At 36.5% G+C, this 24,258-nt stretch overlaps 1 protein-coding gene across 2 annotated transcripts in view; it reads right to left on the minus strand.

The window, feature by feature from the left end:
• Positions 1–24,258, minus strand: part of RASA2 (RAS p21 protein activator 2) — a 112,474-nt gene that overhangs the window by 82,475 nt on the left and 5,741 nt on the right. For both annotated transcript variants that reach the window (XM_074370395.1, XM_074370401.1), the window contains exon 2: positions 3,127–3,244. In XM_074370395.1, coding sequence (XP_074226496.1) covers positions 3,127–3,244 — 118 coding nt within the window. The remainder of the gene's footprint in view (positions 1–3,126; positions 3,245–24,258) is intronic.

Raw genomic sequence — 24,258 nt, forward strand, 5'->3', positions numbered from 1 at the left:
ATTTATACCCCTGTGTAATCTCTACCCCAATCAAGATAAAGACATTTCCATCTCCCTAGAAAGTCCCCTTGTGCAGTCACTTCATACTATCACAGGGACCAGTGGTCTGATTTCTATCATGATACATTATGTTCAAGAATCTATAGTGACAGAAATGGTTTTAAACTACATTTCCCTGATGACTCATGATGTTAAATATCTTTTCATGTGCTTGCTGGCCATTTGTATATCTTACTTTAGGAAACATCTGTCTGAGTTTTCCCCACATATTTTAAAAGGGTTGTCTATCTTCTATTTTTTTTTTAAAGAAATTTTGGATACAAGTCCTTTGTCAAAATATTTTCTTCCAGGCGTGGCCTGCCATTTCATTTTCTTGCCAGTGTCTGTTGAAGAGCAGAAGGCTCTGATTCTGATAAAATCCAATTTATCAAGTTACCTCTTTTATGGCTGATGCTTTTAGCATCCTAAGTAAAGAAATCTTTGCTTACCCCTAAGTTGCTAAGATTTTCTCCTATGAAACAGCTTATTTTTCTAAGTTCATTTTAAAAATGCTATTTTGATATTTAAATTCTCCCATGAAGACATGAATCTCTGAAATGCTAGTTAACATCATCTGTCAAAGTACCTCTTTCCTGAAAATGTTTAAAGAGCAAAAAGATACATTAAAAATGTCACCATAAAATATAACTTCTTCAGGATGTCACGACTTAAAGAGAAGCTGAAATGCAAAGTAAATGACTCTTAAAGAAGTCATTTAGGACCCTGTCCAGAAAATTGCCAGCTCAGCTTTTTAGTTGTTACAATGCCTGGTCAACGTCTGTCAATATGTTTTTCACTTCAAACGTAACCAAAATAAACTTCTAAAAGTTGGTCTGTCACAGTAACTAGTCTTCTATTTAGTCTCAACATAGAAAGCAATACAAAAACAACTATTAGGCAAAGACACGACATGTTTAGGAATTTTCCTCCTTTGCATCATTTTACAATCATAAAATTAAGAAATTCCTTTATACATCACACATCCACACTCAACTATTATTTTAAAAACACATTCTAAGGCCAAATAAGGACAAGATGAGACCTATTCATTAAGTCATCTGTATCACTATATTACCACAATCTCAACAAATTAATCCCCACATCTGGGTGTCTACGTCTTTATTCTATAAATTAATTAATTGATTAATCAATGTATTTGAAGAAAACTTTTCAACAAGGTTGGTAAGGAGCAATGACCAGATTTATTTAAAGCAATACTCTACTATGATCACTGACCTATGATCACGCTTATCACTCCTAAGGAAGTTCCTGGTGTGGAGAAGAGAAGCAGTATTAATGTTACTCGATTTGTTTACAGACCACCTACTCCTTAAAAGGAGTTAAGGTAGAGATTTAGGAGCTATGGATTCCATGTGTGACTCCTACTTACCTGATATGAAAATTCTATATCCAGACTGCCTATAAAAACTATAATATTCAGAACCCATAAAGATCTAAATGGTATCTACCGACTTTTGACTTAGCTTATCACATTATCCACAAGGGTAGAAAACAATGAAACGAAAGCAAAGTGAGGAAGGCTTTGTGCTACAGTTTCTTTCACCCTATTCCACAAGGGAACATGCTAGGGGGGCACCTAGAATCCAAGAAATATCTAACTATATTGAAATGACCTCAGGTAACCACTGCTAGCCTTAAAATATCTTCCAAGTTGCTATGCATCTAGAAAAATAATTTAAGATGGATAAAAATAATTGGTTTTATAATTTTCTCCAACACAAATATCTGGAAAGGCAAGGGTTTAATACAAACAAACAAAAAAGTAAACTAACTTCAGTTACTCATTTACAAGTCTACATATTAGGAACAACCCAAAGTATTCAATTTATTAAAAATTACTAGTTTTGTATGTCACTGATTTTTCTGCGATATGGAATCAACATACATTAAGTAACAAATTAAGATTTAAATAGTTTCACGTCCCAATCTCAGTTTTGCTTCTAACTTCCTTTATTATATGCACAAATTATTCAGCCTTTTGGTGACTCAGTTTCATCATTTATAACATGTAAGTAACAACAGAATTCTAATACAACAGGGACAGGTGATTTACGATTAAAGACGTGAAGTGTATTACTTTAACTCTTTTTGGGTTACTAAATATCTCATCCACCGTATGTTCATTCCAACAACTCTCCATTCCCTAGCTTTAACTCTTACCTCTGAATAAGACTGCATCCTTACAGCACAGCTCTGCACTAGAATTATGTCCACAAACACTATTGCAGAGAAGAGGCGGTACACTCTAACTTGATGAATTAGAATTTACTATGATATTCTCAAAGTGCTATTACACTTTCAAAAGATGAGAAATCTACCTAGGAGTTCATTCCCTTACAATGCCCTACTTAGTTAAGCGACTTGTACAAACTTTAAGGGGTAATTTATTCTCAAGAGTAATAAAATAATGATGAACTTTGAGAAAAGTTTGAATGAATGGGCAAAATTTAGCCTACAGAAAAACCTGAGGTATATGGCAGTTGTTTTCAAAAACTTGAAAGAGTGTCATGTGAAACATGGATTAAACTTGTTCTCCAGAAATCCAGGGGACAGAATTAAAAACAATTAACAGGAAGATAAATTTTGAGGCAATGAAAAGTCACATGAAAGCAAGCACTGAGTCTGTCTTGTTCTCGTGGTTGTATGAATAAACAGCACCCAGCAAGTTCCTGGCGTGCAGTACATTCTCCTTTTGATAGACGTTAATCAACTAAATGCAACAGTTTTTTAAGAGTCAGAATGGTTCCAAGACCCAACAGGCTGCTTAGGAGGCAGTGAACTCCTTGGTCACTGGAACATTATTAAGCAAATGCCAGATGATCACTTGTCAAAGATAATTGTCAGTATGAACTAAGCATAAGGCATTTAGTCCAGCTCAATGAACATGAAGGCTCCTTTAAACTCTGAGATTTCATAATTCTAAAAATAAACTCAGAATGTAAAAGAAAAGTAAAAGTTCCAGATGAAAAATGTCTTCTTGATGATGGCTGCCTAGGAAATGTATGTATAAAATGTTTCAATCAATATATATCATGCAAATGATAATTTACCAATTGTTTTACAAACCTTAAAGATTTCTCAACAACTTGGGTACGGTAAACCTCTTCCTGGTCCAAATTTATGGTGCAGAAACAATCTCTCATTTTGTGGGGTCCAAGATATGGCAATAAATTTTTTGCTTCACCTGTTGGCACAAAAATTAAAACTGATGTTAAAAATCACCACCTGCTATATGCTAAGCCTTATATAGAATAAATTAAATTCAAAAGAATATATAAGATGTAGCACAGAAAAAAAAATTACTGATTAGAGAAAGATGATGATCAACTTGATCTAAAGGAGTCTGGTGAGACAGAAGGGAGGAGCTGTGTACACAGGGGTGTGTGAGATCATGTTATACCACTGGGTCCCTCCTCCTAGAAAAGGGCAATCCCCCAACTTGTGCCCTCCAACCCATCCCACCAGCGCCACCCCAAAGACTTGTCTCCATAATTAATCCCTCTTTTTTGTATCACCATTAATTTCCCTCTCTACTGGATCATTCCCATCAGCTCATGAACAAGCTTTGGCATTTCCCAATTTTTTAAAAGTACAAAAAAGAAAAAAGAAATCTCCCTTGACTCTACCTCCTCCCTCAGGATATTATTCCATTTCTAGACTCCCTTTCACAGCAAAACTTCTCAAAAGCAATCATCTCTAGTCACTATCTCCAATTCCTTACCTTCTATTCATTCTTTGATCCTCTTCAGCTTCTAACCCAATAATGACACTGAAACTGCTCTAGCCAAAGTCACCAATGCATTCCATATTGCCAATGGCATGTCTCTGTCCTGATCACACCTGATCTGGCAGCAGTATTTAATACAAGTGGAGGCAAACATCCCTCCTTAAAAATCCCTCTTTCCCTAGCTTCCACACCCAGTATTTCTGGCTTTCCTCCTACATCACTGGCCCTCTGCTGACTTCCCTCCCTTCTCACCTCTGAATGTTGCAATGCTTCAGGGTTCAGTTCTGGACCACTTTCTCTTCTTTCCCTATGCAAATTCCTTCAGGGTATGTGGTGTTAATGCTAATGCCTCCCAAATCTGCATTTCCCACCCTGATTACTGCTCCCCAACACTAGATGTGAATATTCAACTGCCTCCTTGAATATTCAGTAGGCTTCTCAAACTTAAGCCCCAGATCATCTGATTTCTTCCCCAAAGAACACAGGCTTACCCCAGTCTACCAGCATCTTCTCTCTTTTTCACTATCCTTCCAAAACCTCCCACCCCTATATCCAACCCATCAGTAAATCCAGCAGACCTCCAAATAAATCCCAAATCCCACCACTTCTTCTTGCCTTCATTAGTATTACCCTACAGCCCACCTTCCATCAAGCATGTGATCTTTTAAACACACTATTCAGGTCATTCCCCTACTCCAATACGGTTCCATTTCACTTAGCGTACAAGGCCATTTCTAAATCCCTATTTTCATGGTCTTCACAGCTCTACTGGACTGTGCTCTTCTCTCTGGCCTCTTCTCCTCCCACTCACCCTCTTCCCTTACATTAACCATGCCCAGCCTGTTCAAGGGGAGGGCCTCTGCCTGGAACGCTCTAACCCTCCCTCTCCTTATGGCTGCCTCTTCTTACCACTCAGGTCTCAGCTCAAATGCCACTTCCTCAGAAAAACCCTTCCTGACTATTCTATCTAAAGTAGATAAGCCTGCTACCATATTCTATTTCTGCTTGTTTTCTTGACAGCATTTACAACTATCTGAAACTGTTCATTTTTACTTAAGTTTATTTTTGGTTCCCTCAATTCAAGGCCTGAGAACTTGCTGATCCCCAAGATTTAAAACAGTGACTGTCACACAGGTGACACTTGAGAAATAGTTGCTGAATGAATATTAGAAGAAGCCTGTAAGTCTAGTTTCGAAGTTCTCGTGATATGAGATGCTCATGGGCTGAAAGGACACACAGAAGTGTGGGCGCTGAAGTCAGACACCAGTGAACTACATTAGGAAAGCAAGGTGGTTGGCACAGGGCAAGAGCATTTCCCTGAGAATCATGAAACCAATGCTCCTGTCTCACCTATGCCACTAAGCAGCAAACGACTTCAAAGCTCTGAAGAACAGTTTTCCTGATGAAAGCCTGAGCTAGATAAACTCAAGTCTCTTTCTGCTTGTCAACTTTAAAGGCCACTTAAACCAATATATTTTAAAGAAGTCAATCAGAAACTTAAGAAGCACTGATGAAAAACCCAGTAACAAATAGTTCTCTAAAATTAAAATTAGAAAATCAATGGAAAGGCACCAGTAAGATACTCATTGTTAAGTGTGTCACTGAGAGGTTAGGGAAAAAAGTCAAGGAACCACTTAAACAGAATAAACATACTTATATTCATCTCAAGTCAGAATCAAGGAATCTGATCTTTTAAAATGACCCTCAGATTGTCTAACGTGAGTTGGCCTTTATAAATACACTGGTTTCCTAACAGAAAAAAAATTATATGTATTTGAATTTGTATCCATCCATTTTCCTGTTCCACATGAGAAGAGATCCCCCTCCTCTTCTCCAAAGCTCATCCATCTACCGGTGCTCTCTCTACCCCATTCCCTCCCTCTCACGCTAGGACACTGCCAACCAATTCTATTTCCAATCTTCTCCTTTAAGTCTCTCTTTCATTGACAGCTCCCCTCTGTATAACCCAGAGGGTTTTGGTTTGTTTTCTCTCAACTGAAAATACAACTAGGTCACCATATAAGGCCTGGAAAGTAAACAAATTTGGAATTAAATCATAATAAAATGCTCCGTATCTAATGAGGGAATCTGGAACACTCAATCACTGCCCTTGAACATGTTGCTATTTTATTCACATAAGCGCAGTTTGAGCAAATGCCACTGTATTAAGTGTACATGTATTCTACCACCCACCTGTTTAAGAGGGAGACAGTGGGGATCATTTTGTCAGCAGAATCTAATGACTTTGACATTGTCAGATATTTACTTAGAATAAGTAAAAATTCAACTTCTATGTAATACATAAAATGCACTCAACATCACTTCTTAGAAAGGCAGTTGTCATAATCTGTACTCTTTGAGTGTCACTAACGTTCAAAATAAACTACCTTGCAAGTAAATTCATCGAAATCAATGCCAGATCACAAATCAATCATGTTAATATGTTGATTAAGTCAGCTATCAAGGCTTTAAACTGTAACTCCAAACTACAGTAGTAATTAATTGGCACTTTATAAAAAAAATCAAAATAATTAACTGCAACTTTATTTTTAAAAAACAAAAAATGAAGTAACTAATGGTTAGAGAATTAATAAAAATCACGTTGTACCCATTACATCTCTAAGCAGAGATTATTTTAATAGCACACACTTTATATCAAGCTACACAAAAAGGTCAGACGTCAGGAACTTTAGAATATACTTGTCTTACATGTGATATCTGCGTAAGGCCTCACTAGTTCTAGTTAATTACTGTATATAAATAAGCAAGTGCTTTGGACCAAAAAAATAAAAACACTAACAAAAAATTACTGCTCCTTAAAAGGCAAGCTTCTGGAAAACTTAATTTAAAATCTCGCTCCAATCCTTCACCTCCTACTCACAGCCTGAACCTGAAATTTGGCTTCTGACCCTTTCTTTACTAGAACTTTCAAGAACAATAATAATATTAAGTGTTACCAAATCAAAGGACTGCTTTTCTGGTGCGACCTTATTTAACCACACTTTAGTATTTGATAACACTGACCCTTCCTCAATTTAGGTAACCCATTCTAATGGTTTTCCATTGACTCCCTTTTTCGGGCTTTTCATCCATTACCCACACTTGACTGGCCTGTCGATGTCTGTTTCCTAATAGCAGCGGACTTCTTATCATGGCACAGGTGGCAGAGTTCTAAGACTAGCAGCTACAAGTTACAGCTTCCTAATTTTGCAGGCACCTTTCTGATCCTAAAAGTGGTAATTACGCCCCTTGTGGTCCAGGTGCAATGTGGCTTTTGAATGTCATGCCTGAAAGTTTGACTAGAGTCCGTTTCTTCAGTCTTTCCAACAACTCTATAAGCCATTTAAAATCTTTTATTAAATCTCTTTCTGCTTAAACTAGCTAGAGTTGATTCTGTAACCTAATCCTGACTAGTTTCTCTTATCTTTTCCATTTTTTCTAACAAATCTGAAAATCCCTATCTGGATCAAACATGAACTCAAAAATTATAAAGCAGTATTTCACTCATAACTACTTTTATTGTTCCATTAGACAATGAGTTGAATAGCAAAGTGTGCACAAGAGGTGAATGCTTCAACTTGGGAAATGGAGACAAATGGATCTTAATTCTTTGTATTGCTATATCTGCCTCTGGAAAACATTTCTTTGTTTCCTACTTTAGCATTTGGATGTGGTTTTTAAAACACGCTCAATGATACAGTATCATGTTTCCACGAACTTGGTTGTGCCAAACACTCAACATCCAAACCATGTGCACCGTTTCTGGCACCTCCATCTTATCCTCAAATTTACACATCCTATTTCGACTCTAAAGTAATAAGATTAAAGTAGTCAAGACATTCAATACATTGCTGAGATAGGACACCTGAGCAAGACAGCTGAAATGATGCAAGTGGTTTTTACTTGCATTTGAACGAAAGTAAGAAATGTTTTTAGCTTATTCTTCATTTAAAAAACTCTGTCCATGCCAGGGTACTAATATATGCAAAAGCAGGTATTTGTCCTACAAAGGTAGATGTACCATTGGTCCTGTAGCAAATAATATAGATCTAATGACATTTACAACTGTCACTATGTCCTTCAACAATGAATCAAGGTCAGGAGGCATATTATTGACAAAACAACTGCTCTTCTATGAAGAAAGGAGGCTGGCTTTCAAATACAACATCTTTTATTCTATAACAACACCCCTTCTTGTTGAATTCATAACTGGTACTCTTTAATAACTTTTCTAGTTTACATGACTTACAACATAATTGTTAACCAAATTTTTTTAAAAACGCTTCTATCCTAAAGAATAGACTTTTAGAGATGAACTAATCTTCCACTGGGCATTTCTTCTCCCTCACAGATGTACTGCAAGTATGCCAAGAACGTCTTCACACTACATATGAGTGGTTTTGTCCAACCATAAAATGCAATAGCCACCTGCCCCTTCATGTGATAGTAACTGTTTCTCTGCATCATATATATCTTGCAACATCATACACAGAGTATATAATAAAATGTAGTATTTAGCTTTGATCCCCATCCTTCACACTGTTACCAGTTACCTTTTAAATATGTAACCAAATATATCACTCATTCAAAAGTCTTCAATGGCTCCACACCATCTACCCCTGCCCCAGGATAAAATCTAAAATTTCTTAGTCTGGCATAAAAACTCTCATGATCTGGCACCACCTACTACTAAATCTTTACCCCCACAAATTATGCTCCAGCAGTACTGTACTTTTGGTCCCTTGAACACACTGTGTTCTCTCATGTCTGCAATGCTATTGTCATTGTATGGGATGCTCTCACCTGATTTTTTTCCCCAAACAGGGAAATCTTTCTCAGGGCATCTTTGTAAAGCCTTCCCTCAACTCCTAGGTAGTCATGTCACCCTTTCCTCTACTTCCTACTGCATCTTATATGCACTGCCACTATAAGGATCAAACTGTATTGCACTTGTATTTCATTCCAACAAATATTTATTTAGTGCCTACAGCATGCCAGGCACCTTTCTAAATGCTGGGAACATAACAGTGACTAAAAATAAGTCTGCCCAGTTTGGTGCAGCCACTGTGGAAAACAGTATGGAGATTCCTCAAAAGACTACAAATAGACTTACCATATGACCCAGGAATCCCACTCCTGGGTATATATCCAGAAGGAACCCTACTTCAGGATGACACATGCACCCCAATGTTCATAGCAGCATTATTTACAATAGCCAAGAAATGGAAACAGCCTAAATGTCCATCAATGGATGACTGGATAAAGAAGATGTGGTATATTCATACAATGGAACACTACTCAGCCATAAAAACCGACAACATAACGCCATTTGCAGCAACATGGATGCTCCTGGAGAATGTCATTCTAAGTGAAATAAGCCAGAAAGAGAAAGAAAAATACCGTATGAGATTGCTTATATGTGGAATCTAAAACAAAACAAAACAAAAACAAACAAACAAAAAAACATACAAAGCATAAATACAAAACAGAAATAGACTCACAGACATAGAATACAAACTTGTGGTTGCCAAGGGGGCAGGGGGTGGGAAGAGATAGACTGGGATTTCAAAATTGTAGAATAGATAAACAAGATTATACTGTATAGCACAGGGAAATATACACAAAATCTTATGGTAGCTCACAGAGAAAAAAATGTGACAGTGAATATATATATGTTCGTGTATAATTGAAAAATTGTGCTCTACACTGGAATTTGACACAACATTGTAAAATGATTATAAATCAATAAAAAATGTTAAAAAAAATAAGTGTGCCCACATGGAACTGTTGTGCAATCTAGACAGAGGGGACAAACATCATAAACACTTAAACTTAAGTAAGTACATAATATTTACTGCTATAAAAGAAACAAATACTTACTGCCAAGGAAGAAAAGAAAGTAAGGTAAGAGAGTTAGGGAATGCCCAGAGGTTAGAGAGAGGGAGGAGGGCAATGTTTTTTTTTGTGTGTATATATATATTTTATATTGAAGTACAGTCAGTATACAATGTTGTGTCAATTTCTAGTGTACAGCATAATGCCTCCATCATACATGAACATACATATATTCATTTTCATATTCTCTTTCACCATAAGTTACTGTAAGATATTGAATATAGTTCCTTGTGCTATACAGTTGTTGTGTATTTTATACATGTTAGATTTATTTATACATTTACATATGTATACATATATGTAGTATTCCACTGTAAAAATATACCATAACTTCTTTATCCAGTCATCTGTTGATGGACATTTAAGTTGTTTCCATGTCCTGGCTATTGTAAATAGTGCTGCTATGAACATTGGGGTGCATTATCCTTTTGAATTAAGGTTCCCTCTGGATATATGCCCAAGTGTGGGATTGCTGGATCATATGGTAAGTCTATTTTTAGTCTTGAGGAATTTCCATACTGTTTTCCATGAGGGCTGCACCAAACTACATTCCCACCAACAGTGTATGAGGGTTCCCTTTTCTCCACACCCTCTCCAGCATATGGCTTATGGACTTTTGCTTGTATTGTCTGTTTTAAGAGGGGAAGGTAATTTGGTTTATTCATTGATTTCTGTTTGGAGGAGGTACTGGGGATTGAACCCAGGACCTCTTGCATGGTGAGCATGCGCTCTACCACTTGAGCTATACCCTTCCCCCAATGGTTTGTGGACGTCTGAATGACGGCCATTCTGACTGGTGTGAGGGGATACCTCACTGTAGCTTTGATTTGCATTTCTCTGATAATTAGCGATACTGAGCATTTTTTCATGTGCCTATTGGCATTTATATATCTTCATTGTTTAGGTCTTCTGCTCATTTTTTTTTTATTGGGTTTTGTTTTTTGTTTTTTGTTTTTGTTATTGAGTTGAATGAGCTGTTTGTATATTCTGGAAATTAAGCCCTTGCCAGTCTCATCACTTGCAAATATTTTCCCCCGTTCTGTAGGTTGTCTTTTCATTTTGTTTACAGTTTCCTTTGCTGTGCAGAAGCTTGTAAGTTTAATTAGGTCCCATTTGTTTATTTTTGCTTTTATCCCTATTGCCTGGGTATTGTCCACCCTAGGACAACACTGCTGAGATTTATGTCAGATAATGTTTCGCCTATGTTTTCTTCTAGGAGGTTTATAGTGTCTTATGTCTAAATCTTGAAGCCATTTTGAGTTTATTTTTGTGTATGGCGTGAAGGAGTATTCATGATTTACATGCAGTTGTCCAGTTTTCCCAACACCACTTGCTGAAGAGACTGTCTTTTTACTCCACTGTATGTTCTTGCCTCCTTTGTCAAAGATTAATTGACCAAAAGTTTGTGGGTTTCTTTCTGGGCTCTCTATTCTGTTCCATTGTCCCAAATGTCTGTTTTTGTACCAATACCATGCTGTCTTGATTACTGTAGCTCTGTAGTATTGCCTAAAGTCTGGGAGGGTTATTTCTCCAAAATAATTCTTTCTTCAGTAATGCTTTGGCAATTCTGGATCTTTCGTGATTCCATATAAATTTTAGTATTATTTGTTCTAATTTTGTGAAAAATGTCCTGGGTAATTTGATAGCGATCGCATTCAATCTGTAGATTGCTTTGGGTAGTATGGCCATTTTAACAATATTAATTCTTCCAATCCAAGAACATGGGATATCTTTCCATTTCTTTAAGTCATCTTTAATTTCCTGAGTCACGTTTTGTAGTTCTCCATGTAAAAGTCTTTCACTTCTTTGGTCAGATTTATTCCTAAGTATTTTATTTTTTTGGATGCAATTTTAAAAGGGATTGTTTCTTTCCTTTTCTGATATTTCATTGTTAGTGTAAGGAAATGCAACTGATTTCTGTATGGCAATGTTATTTTCTACAGGGAATCAAGATATTTGAGGAGATACTTGAAAGAAATCAATGAGGTAATGAGCCAGGTAGATATCTGGGCAAAGAGATGGAGAAGCAGGGAGAATAAAACATGCAAGGGGCCTGAGACAGGATAGTTTGGTACACTGACGGAACAGCAAGGAGGCAGTATGGCTGTAAAATAAGCAAAGCAGGGAGAGGGAGGACATGGCAAGAGATGAGGTAGGGGTGGGGAGGAAGCAGGTTAAATAAGGTCCTGTAGGCCAATGGAAAGTCTTGGGCTTTTCTGAATGAGATGCGAAGCTCCTGAAAGATTATGGACAGAAGAATGATCTAACTTTTGTTCTAAAGAATCACTGCAGAAGGACAAGGGTGGAAGCAGGAGACTAGACAGAAAGCTATAATAATAATTTTGATTGGAGATAACTCAGACAAGGGGGGCAGTCCTGGCATGGAGAGAAGTGGTCAGTTGGGCTTATATTTTGAAGATAAAGCCAAAAGGATTTTTGATATTTTGGATTTGAGTGTGAGAGAAAAAGGGGTCAAGAATTACTTCTCAAAGAGTTTCAGTCTGAGCAGCTGGATGAATAGAGATGCCATTTCCTGAGGAAAGAGCCTCTTGCAAAAGGAGGATCAAGAGTTTGTACTGAGGGGTACAGCTCAGTGGTAGAGTGCATGCTTAGCATGTACAAGGTCCTGGATTCAATCCTTAGTACCTCCATAAAAAAAATTATAATAAATTTAAATTAAAATTTTAAAAAAATCCAGGACCCTCCCCCAACATATAAATAAATAAGTAAATAAATAAATAGTCTGTATTGAGTATATTAAGTCTGAGATACTTATTAAATATCCAAGTACAAATGTCAAGGGGGCAAAGAAGTCCTAGCTAGAGTCAAAATTTGAGAATTATTAGCAAGTACACAATATTTATAAAACCGTAAGACTATACAGGATCACATGTCAAGTAAATGTGAAGAAAAATGAAAAGAGATTTGAAGACTTGCCTCAGAGCTCTCCATCATTTTGCGTTAGTAGAGTTAAAAGAAGGAACCACCAGCAAAGGAGACTGCTACATGTCTCTTCGTTGAACTATAAACAAACTCTAAGGGACAGGACCAATTCTTAGCATCATGCCTAGTTTATAATAGACAATGAAAACCTACTGAATAAGTGTATGTATGTGTATGTTTATAACTTTAGCATGGGCAAAGAGGTTCTAATACCACATCGCAAATGATAAAATTCCATATAAACTACTTTTTATAAGTTTATAAGCTTGATACAAATTGATCTACATCAACTGCTCCAAAGGTTTAAAAAGAAAATATCCCCTGTATACAGTTACCAAAAGCACTAAATTTAAGTCTTTATAGCGTTACTACACAGATATCACATTGAAAATAAACAAACCAACTCTGAAATGCACACATTCAAATGTTTACTGGGTGCCTACTAAGATGCTAGGGATGCATTAGTGAGAAAAACAGACAAAATTATGTCCTCATTGAGCTAACACAGATGGACACATAGATAACAAATAAGATCAATAAGTAAAAATAGCACGTTAGTATTAAGCAGGAATGGGCACCACATGAAATGGCAGAGGGAAGGGAACCAAGGAAGGCTCTGCATAAATGCCTGAAGAAAGAGGGTAGACATTTGTTTTATAGAAAATATCTTTTAGTCGTTGGCAAAGAGCAAACAATTTAAACCAACAAGATAAACACCACTGGGAATCAAAATTGATAAGATAACTTAGATTAACAGAAATAGAAAGAAGGCCAATTCTCTGTGTACAAGATCAGTGACTGTGCAAAGGTCACCAGTAGTAAATCCAGATAGTACCATACAAATTTTACCTAGGACTGGAATTCCAAGTATCAGGCTACTGGGTAGAGATTCTGGTGTACATGTTTCCGGACATAATGTGAATATATGCACACATGCACTTATGTGTACGTTTTAGAGGGGACTGCTTGCATGCATGCATTTATATCTATAGTTTGTATGTGTGTTTCTGTGCCCTGGAGGGAGATATTACTGGGATAAATAAGAAAAGAAGATAAATATTTATTAAGCAGTTGGATGTTCCAACACAATGCTAAATATTTTCTCAAATAACTCATTTGGTCTGTACAACAACCCTGTGATGTAAGCATTACTGTTCCTGTTCTTTTTTATAATTTTTAAAAAATTCAGTTACAGAGCTGGTACTGTGATTTAACAGAAATCAAACTCCAAAGCCCACTCTTTCCATTCCTCTTAATGTCTTTCTGAATACAGCAGCTCTGAGAGGAATAGACAGCTATTCCTTTCTGAAATTATCCTAAGAGATCCTGCAGTGTATTTCAGAGAGGTCTGATCTATTTCAAAGGACATCTTAAGTACAGAAGAGCCAACACAGACCCCAGTGTGATTAACCCCCAAGAGAAACTGCAAAGGGCCAGGGTCCTGGGCAAGATGACCCTAACATAAAGATTATTTGGAGTAGGAGGAAAGCTCAGTCATAATAATAGCTGTCATTTACTGAAGAAATAAACGTATTACACGCAGCAGATGTTTTTTACGGACTTCATACATATCATTTCACTCAATCTTTATAATAACTTCTTCCAGTGAGTTTTTTTTTTTTTTTTTTTTTATACACAGAAATTGGGGATAGAGAGAGAACATTCCAGGAGTATGGCACAACACGAACCAGTCCGGGAGGTGGAAACAAGAGGAGCACCTTCGAGGAGGCGGTGAATAGTTCAGGCTGGCTAGAGCACAGAGAGAGATGAAAGGGGCATAGGAAGGGCTAAGGTACTAAAAGGAAAGGTGGCATCAAACAGAACCTGGAATGCTAAGCTAAGGAGTTTTACTTTATTCAGGCAGCAATTCGGGTCACTAAAAGTTCCTTGTGGTCAAAACCATGCTTCAGGAAAATTACTCGGACAGTTACAGAGCCTAAACTAAGGTAATGAAAGGGCAACGGAGGAAAAGAAAAATGGAAGAGACACTACGCAGAAAAAATTCAAAGAATTTGGCCTGAGTGACTCAGGATATGATGTTCTAGTAACTGGAATATCAGTCTAAACAGAGGATTAAGAACTTCAGATGGGGGAAAGATACAAAAATATGCAAACTTAATCATCTATACACACCACAAAAAAAAAAAAAATGGAGGAAGAATGAATCAAATATACTCTTAAAAATACAATACAGCCTCAATGCTGACAAGTTTAGAGTAAAAGTGAAATGCTGTTACGCCATCTAATTATAAATAAGACAATCCTATGTGATGTTAACATAAGGTCTTTCAAATTTTCTTATAAAGTTTAATTTAAATTTTTGCAGTAAGATAAAAGGTGTACAGAATTCTGAAAACATACAGTACTGGTACGGTACAGCAAATTAAGCAAATTCATTTTGGAGACAGATCTGAGTTTCAATTTGAGTTTCGTACTTAACGATCTCCTTAGTCTCCACCTCCTGCATGAAAAAAAGGTAATTATAATGCTTCAGGACTACTGTGAGCCTTAACTGATGTAAAGCCCTTACCACAATACCTAGAACAGAGTAAGCATTCAATACATAGTAACTAGTCATGTCCTTCCTTGGTCAGAGATTCCTAAAAATTAGCATCTGACACAATTCCCTTCACCCAAGCCATCAGGTCCTAACCAAAGATAATCTATAATTTAACAACTGGATACACCAGAGGAGCTTATTTATTTTTTTAATGAGACTTTTATTTCATAAGGAATACATTTCTACTAGAGGAAATATATGGAAAAATATCTGGCCTTTCTATACCTCAGCCCCCACATGTCTAAAACAAGTATTTTGAACTATTTCAGACTGGGGACACAAATTGGGGTCAGCTGGCCAGCAATTAACTTTATTTGGCCTGCACAGTATTAGAAAAAATGGAGCTAATATCTAGAAACTGGGAGAGTTAATAATAAGCAAATCCATACTTCTGGTTTCTCTTTAATAATCAAAGACCTGGCAACATGGTTCTGAGTAGAAACTACAGACAGGCACTCTCTTTGGAAATCATAACAATCCCCACCTGGCTTTACCTCACTATGCCTACTCTCTGTAGAATGGTGTTTGCAACCCCTGAACTAGTTAATCTTCTAGGTTCCCGTAGCTTTAAGATTTTGAGAGGTAACGCCTGAAATTTAAAAAGCACATGGCAACTCTGATTTCAAATGTTTTCAGATATTGCTACCTACTGCCAGTTTAACCTGCTAAACACTACAAGAACTAGATACACATTTATATTAAATAAACTGTTCATCAAAAAAACTATGAACATACACTTTACTGATTATTACTGCTTATGTTAGCCCACACTTAACTGAGCACAACGTGCAAGCAGTATACCAAGTCATCCAATCATTTCACAAACATTCTGTAGGATTAGAATAACTAATATTACCAATTTATACAAGAGGAAGCTGAGGCTCCGAGAGATTAGGTGATTATTACAAAAGTAGCAGAAAATCATGTTTTCAACATGCTACATTTTCATTCATCATTCAATCAATTTCTATGTACCTAACATAATAAATACTTTGTAGAGAATAAAGAAATCTCACACAAGGTAACAGCTCTCTCTCATTCATTTATCTTTACAGTTCTCAATGGAGAAAGGAAGAGAAAAACTGCCATAATCAACATGACCTTCCAAAACTTTCACATCCATCCTGTGAAATGACAGATTGCCCCAGGTGTACAGTAGCAAAAAAGGAGGGAGGGATGCCTAAGAACTATTGAAGAGAAAAAAGTTACGCAGCTGTTATTTCTCCCTTTTCTTGTTACCCTGAAAGCACCACTGGATATGTGATATAGATGTGATATTATTCAGGCAAAGAATGAGTCACCAATAGGCACATGGTGCCTACTGGAATAGCTACTGGTAAGTAGGGTTTTCCAATGCATAAATTAGCATGATCAGATAACTGGACTGTCAAACAACTTTTCTCACTCCCAGTAAATGATAAATTATCTTTGAAAAATATAATCCATCCGGGGGGGCGGAGGGTGGGAAGGGATAGACTGGGATTTCAAAATTGTAGACTAGATAAACAAGATTATACTGTATAGCACAGGGAAATATACACAAAATCTTATGGTAGCTCACAGAGAAAAAATTTGACAATGAGTGTGTATATGTCCATGTATGACTGAAAAATTGTGCCGAACACTGGAATTTGACACAACATTGTAAAATGATTATAAGTCAATAAAAAATGTTTAAAAGAAAAGAAAAGAAAAGAAAAATATAATCCGAGATTCCCTAATCCCACTCAACTGGTAATCTGAAAAAATCAACACATTACATAAATCCTATCAGAAATCCGGTTCTACCTAAGAATAGGCACTATGATATTAACCTGGGACCTGGAGGTTAAAGAAATAGGGAATAATAAAGTTTCACTAACACTACACTCCTACTCCATCATGGAAGTAAGGTACTGTGCAAGCATCAATAAGACAAAAACTCAAGTAATAGCACTGAGCAAGCACTTGAGTGGGCAAAGGACTCCAGGAATCCAGCATACTTTAGGTGGTTAGCTTAGACTCTGAGCAAAGAATGGTTCTGTGGTTATAAAACCTGGCATAAAGTCAAGGTTTTAAAGCATAAACTCCATGGCAACTCCTCAAAAACGCCCTACTAGGTAATATGCAACTCTTTAGTGGGAAAGTCTACAGAACATAATTAGGGGCCAACTGTTTTACACAAGTCTTGTGCAATAATTATCACAGTTATCTATACTGCTATCATATTAATCATCTCTGACTGAAGCTTGGTCCAGAACGAGAAGTTAGGAAACTACTGCACATGAAAAGGCAAGTTTCGCAAGGTATTGCCAGGAAATGTCCATGGGTTATAGCAAGACGTCACCAAGTTGCAGGCAGGATCTTCCTGTGGTTTGTCTTGCCCACTTCTGGTTTCAGTTCTGAATGTGTGCTGATTCCTAAGCTCCCTACAGCCCCCTTCTCAAGTAGCACACCAAACTCTGAAGCACATATGGTAAAAATCTGTCCTAGGATAGGCCTACAGCCACCTGAAACTTAGGGGCTCCTAAGCTGACAGAGAGAGGCTAGCATGGCAAGCAAATGGAAGGCCCAAATCAAGTGGTGGCAGAACTCAGGGCTGCCTACCCAGGCTGTATGTGGGATAAGGCTGCTATTCCTGGTAACAGCATCCAGGAAGCCAAAATGGGACTCATTGTGATGTAATGCTTTTTTAAAAAAGGGGGGGGGGACCTAGATATAAAGCAGTTGCATCCACACAAGTGCATGTACACGTATATGTGCACACTTGCACACATGTGTGCCCTAGGAGAACCATTAACATGCAGAGACAAACCTACATGAGCACAGTCACGCAGACCGAAGAATAATATTTTTTATGACTCCTCAAAACAATACTAGAGACAAATTTTTATAGCATTCCAACATTCTAATTTTATTGAATACCCATTACATTAGATCATAACTAATTTAGGAACAATTATCAACTTCTTGATAACAAAAATGTACTCATCAATTCTTCCCAATATACCATCTGACAGGCAACTTGGTAGAGAAAAGGACAAGGATTTTGGCATCTTAAAGACGTTCTGAATAACCTGGCTATGCCCCGTTGAACACTGAACAAATAACTTTTCTGTCTGCTTCTTTGCTAAAACAGGAATGATAACAAACTTCTTCATGAAATTGGATTAAATGAGATAATTTACAACATATCCTAACATAGTACCTAGAAAAGAGTAAATACTCAATAAATGTTAGTTTACTTCCCCCATCCACCAAGAAGTATTTTTATAAAACTGTCCAAATTCAAAACTAAGAGGTGCTGTACCACTCACACAAATGTTATAATATTTGAAGGGATCAAAATTTTTCTTTCACTATATTCCTCTGAAAAAAAAACACTGAATTTTCTTAAAGTCAACTTTCCGAATACAATTTGTAAAAACAGGCAGAGCATATGGGAATTCACTGTACTATTCTAACACTGTGTGTGTGTGTGTGTGAAGTTATATTAAAATTAAAAACTATCCAAAAAACTGACAGAAAAGTTGACTTTATTTCTGTGTGCACTCAAAATGTTACCAAGCCTAACATTTGGTTACACGACTAATATTGCATCAAATTCATTTATGCAAATAGTCATTTTTGATAACATAGCTCATACATAAATACACTCTCTAGGAAAGTAAACCATTATAAGGCTAATTCCCTTTGTCCCCACTGACAAAACCAATGTCGTTCATCTTTTCAAACCTCTCACTGTGCATTTTCCCATATACGTTAGAGAAAATAAAACACGTAGAATAACAACACATATCACCTTAACAACTGGCTTTTTCTTTTTTTTTTACTCAACAGTACATCTTGAGGTTCTTTCATAGTATAGATACATCTCATTCTTTTTAGCTGTTATAGAATATGCATATGAACACACTATTTAGCCATTTCCTATGAATGGACACTTAAGTTGCCTCTAATTGTTTTGTTTTACCAACAAGGTAACATTAAACAGCTTTGTATATGCATCTTCTGCAAATACACAAGTGTTTCTGTAGGGCAGATAGACAGAAGTAGAAATGAATAGAGAATATACTTTTAAATTTTTAACAGATACTGCCAAAATGCTCTCTAACGCTGCTTTCCAATTTAAACTCACAGCAACAGTGAAGAAACTACTTGTTTCCCTAAACCCTTACCAAATTTAACAAGCTTTTCTTGTTAAATTAAAACCAAAATTAACAACCTTTTCTTTTTTCACAAACTGATTAATGTTTTAAATTTGTATTTCTCTGATTAATTTTTGTTAAACCTTACCAGTATTTTCTTATGTTTACTAGACTTTTGAATCTCCTTTTCATAACCTTTAATTTTTTTTTTTAGTGGTCTTTTCTTTTTTAAAATTCGGATGAACTTTTTCAATATTCTGAATACTAACAGGTAGCAGCATGGCATGGAAGGTTACAAGCAACAGAGCCAGTCTGCCCAGTCTGAATGACAGCTCCATGCCTCACTAGCTCTCTGATCTTGGCAAGTTAATTTAGTTTAGCTACTCCATGCCTCAGTTTCCTAATCTGTAAAAATGTGGATAATAACTGTACTTACAGAGTTACCATAAGGATAAAATTAGTTAACATTCTTTAAACACTTTAAAACAGTGCCTGGCACAGAATAAGTGTTATATAAGTGTTTTCTTTTTGTCTGTAGGATTTGCTACAAATATCTTCTCCCAATCTATTGTTTATCTTTTAACTCCTATTTATAAGTCTTCACTTACTTTTCCTCAAACAGTTCTTTTTCCACTTCTATTCTAATATCAGAAATTATATAAATAGATGAAACCAACAAAAGACTGCGCTCATTGGATCTTACAACCAACTTCTCCTCAAGAATAAACACAGACATCAGCCAAAGCATCTAAATTTAAAAAACATCTTTCCACTAAAAAAAGCTAACTTCCTCACTGCATAAAGCATTCCCACAAATCAGTAAGAAGACTGGTAATTCAGCAGAAAAAAAAGGCAAACCAAATAATCAATTTCACCAAAAAAATGGAAATAAAAATGGCTCTGAAAAATATGAAGAGATCCTCAACCTCATTTAGAAGTTGTGAGTTAAAACTAAAAATTAGGTATTCCTTTTCATCTTACAGACCAGTAAAGATCAAGAAGTTTTAAAATATTCACTATGTGGGTATTAAGAAATGGACATTCAAACATTGCTGGTGGGAGCATAAATTGTTACGGTTTCTATGAAAAGCAATTTGGCACTGTCTTTCCAAAATGAAAATGCACATACCATCCAATTCATCAGTTTAACATCCAGAATTTATCCTACAGACACGTGTATTCATATTAAAAATGACATGCCTACAAGATTATTTACCGCAATAATGTGTATAATAGCAAAGATTGCAAACAAGCTAAATGTCCATCAACAGGGGACTGGCTAAATAAACTGTGGTACATCCAGATGATGAAATTTTATGCAGCTGTTTAAAAAATGAGGCAGCTCCCCTATTTATTTATTTATGAAAAATCTTCAAGCTATTACTGTTAAGCATAAAAAAGCAGGATACAAACAATGTGTGTATTTTGTTGTGATATGTATATTGGTGAGAGAGAGAGATATTAATACTCATACTTTTAAATGTAAATGCTTAAATAATCTCCACAAGGATACACAAGAAACCAGCAATGCTTGCTTCTGGAAAGGTAATGGCTAGGAGACAAAAGAAGTAACAAAACTTTTTAACGTATACCTTTATGTATCTTTTGAATTTTGTACCAAATATTTGTATTATCTAATCAAATAAACAAATAAACCTTAAAAAGTAATCAAATTAAAACCTCCCTGTGATCACACCAAATTTTTTTTAGTTCAGTTGTTGTCAGTTTACAATGTGTCAATTTCCAGTGTAGAGCACAATTTTTCAGTTATACATGAACATATATATATTCCTCGTCACATTCTTTTTCACTGTGAGCTACCTACCACGAGATCTTGTATATATTTCCTTGTGCTGTACAGTATAATCTTGTTTATCTATTCTACATATGCCCGTCAGTATCTACAAATTTCGAACTCCCAGTCTGTCCCTTTCCAACCTCTCCCCTCTGGCAACCACAAGTTTGTATTCTATGTCTATGAGTCTATTTCTGTTTTGTATTTATGTTCATTTCTTTCTCCCTTTCTTCCTTCCCTCCCTCCTTCCTTCCTTCGTTCTTTCCTTCCTTTCTTTCAATTCCACCCATGCGCTATTTCATATGGTATTTTTCTTTCGTTTTTCTGGCTCACTTCACTTAGAATGACATTCTCCAGGGACATCCATGTTACTGCAAATGGCGTTATGTTGTTGGTTTTTATGGCTGAATAGTATTCTATTGTATAAATATACCACCTCTTCTTTATCCAGTCATCTGTCGATGGATATTTAGGCTGTTTCCATGTCTTGCCTATTGTAAATAGTGCTGCTATGAACACTGTGGGGTGCAGGTGACTTTTTGAAGTAAGGTTCCTTCTGGATATATGCCCAGGAGTGGGATTCCTGGGTCATATAGTAAGTCTATTCCTAGTCTTTTGAGGAATCTCCATACTGTTTTCCACAGTGGCTGCACCAAACTGCATTCCCACCAGCAGTGTAGGAGGGTTCCCTTTTCTCCACAGCCTCCAGCATTTGTCATTTGTGGACTTTTGAATGATGGCCATTCTGACTGGTGTTAGGTGATAGCTCATTGTAGTTTTGATTTGCATTTCTCTGATAATTAGTGATATTGAGCATTTTTTCATGTGCCTATTGATCATTTGTTATTTCTTCCTTGGAGAATTGTTTGTTTAGGTCTTCTGCCCAATTTTGGATTGGGTTATTTGTTTTTTCTTATTAAGTTGTATGAGCTGCTGATATAGTCTGGAGATCAAGTCTTTGTCAGTTTCATCTTTTGCAAAAATTTTCTCCCATTCCATAGGTTGTCATTTTGTTCTGCTTATGGTTTCCTTTGCTGTGCAGAAGCTTGTAAATTTAATTAGGCTCCATTTGTTTATTCTTGCTTTTACTTCTATTGCTTGGGTAGACTGCCCTAGGAGAACATTTTTGAGATGTATGTCAGATAATGTTTTGCCTGTATTTCCTTCTAGGAGGTTTATTGTATCTTGTCTTATGTTTAAGTCTTTGATCCATTTTGAGTTTATTTTTGTGTATGGTGTAAGGGAATGTTCTAGCTTCACTGATTTATGTGCTGCTGTTCAGTTTTCCCAACACCGTTTGCTGAAGAGACTATCTTTATTCCATTGTATGTTTTTGCCTCCTTTGTCAAAGATTAGTTGACCAAAAGTTCGTGGGTTTCTTTCTGGGCTCTCTATTCTGTTCCATTGGTCCATATGTCTGTTTTTGTACCAATACCATGCTGTTTTGATTACTGTAGCTCTGTAGTATTGTCTGAAGAGGGTTATTCCTCCAGTCTCTTTCTTTTTCTTCAGTAATGCTTTGGCAATTCTAGGTCTTTTGTGATTCCATATAAATTTTATTATGATTTGTTCTAGTTCTGTGAAATATATCCTGGGTAATTTGATAGGGATTGCATTAAATCTGTAGATTGCCTTGGGCAGTATGACCATTTTAACAATATTGATTTCTCCAATCCAGAAGCATGGGATATCTTTCCAGTTTTTTATGTCTTCTTTAATTTCCCTAATCACTGCTTTATAGTTTTCCGTGTATAATTCTTTCACCTCCTTGGTTAGATTTATTCCTAGGTATTTTATTACTTTGGGTGCTATTTGAAAGGGGATTATTTCTTTACTTTCTTTTCCTGTTGATTCATCGCTAGTGTAAAGAAATGCAACTGATTTTTGAATGTTAATCTTGTAACCTGCTACCTTGCTGAATTCTTCAATCAGTTCTAGTAGTTTTTGTGTGGACCTTTTAGGGTTTTCTACATATAGTGACACTTTTACCTCTTCTTTTTCAATTTGGATCCCTTTTATTTCTCTCTCTTGCCTGACTGCTGTGGCTAGGACTTCCAAGACTATGTTGAATAGGAGTGGTGATAGTGGGCAGCCTTGTCTTGTCCCAGATTTTAGTGGGAAGCTTTTGAGTTATTCACATTGAGTACTATACTGGCTGTAGGTTTGTCATTTATAGCTTTTATTATGTTATGTTCCCTCTATACCCACTGTGGTGAGAGTTTTTATCATAAATGGGTGTTGAATTTTATCAAATGCTTTTTCTGCAGCTATTAAGATGATCATGTGGTTTTTGTCCTTTCTCTTGTCAGTGGGATGTATTACATTGATTGATTTGTGTCTGTTGAACCACCCTTATGTCACACCAAACTTTCTATTGGTACTCTTTAAACAGTCATGCACAGCAGGTTGCTACTATTCAGCTAGTTGGGGGCTAGTCTGTTCAATGCACAAAAGCAGAGGTTCACTACCCTAGCTGCCCATTTTCAACCCCTGTGGGATGTTTTAACCTACAGATGTCCAAGTACCACCCCAGATACTGATTTAGTAGGTATGGAGTAGGGCCTGGGCATCAAATTTTTTAAGTTCACAGGTGACACTGATGGGCAGTCAGATCTGAAAACAGCTGAGTTAGAGCATGAGACAAACAGGTAAATACCCAGGCTCAATCTCCCCTGAGCTTACAACCGTAGTTTCATCACGAATCCTAATCACGTCACAAAGTTCTTCAAAAGGAACAGATGAGTGTGTAGATGGCACAATATTACTACTTCTGGATATACCACTAGATAAGCAGTATAATCTTCATATATTAAACACAGTACATTTGTATGAATTCATTCTATGTAGCATTTTAGCAAAAACTCTGCTAGTGTACTAGTGCCCAACAGGCCATTAATTGTGTGACACTGGAGTCTCTGAGCCTCAACTTCATCATTTGTAAAATGATAGGACTGAACAAGATATGTTCTCCATCTTCCAGCTCTAAACATCTATAAATCTCTAAGAATACAGGTGCCTAAAAGCAACAATTGCTTTAGGACAAACTAGGAAGAAACTTTTTCATCTCATTCACTGCTTAGGCCCAGTTCACATTCCAGGAGGCTAGTGCCCTAACAGACACTCAGACATTTATTGCGTATTGCTGAAGAAA

The sequence above is a fragment of the Camelus bactrianus genome, chromosome 1 (genome assembly GCF_048773025.1).
Source record: "Camelus bactrianus isolate YW-2024 breed Bactrian camel chromosome 1, ASM4877302v1, whole genome shotgun sequence".
In the NCBI taxonomy this organism is placed as follows: Eukaryota; Metazoa; Chordata; class Mammalia; order Artiodactyla; family Camelidae; genus Camelus; species Camelus bactrianus.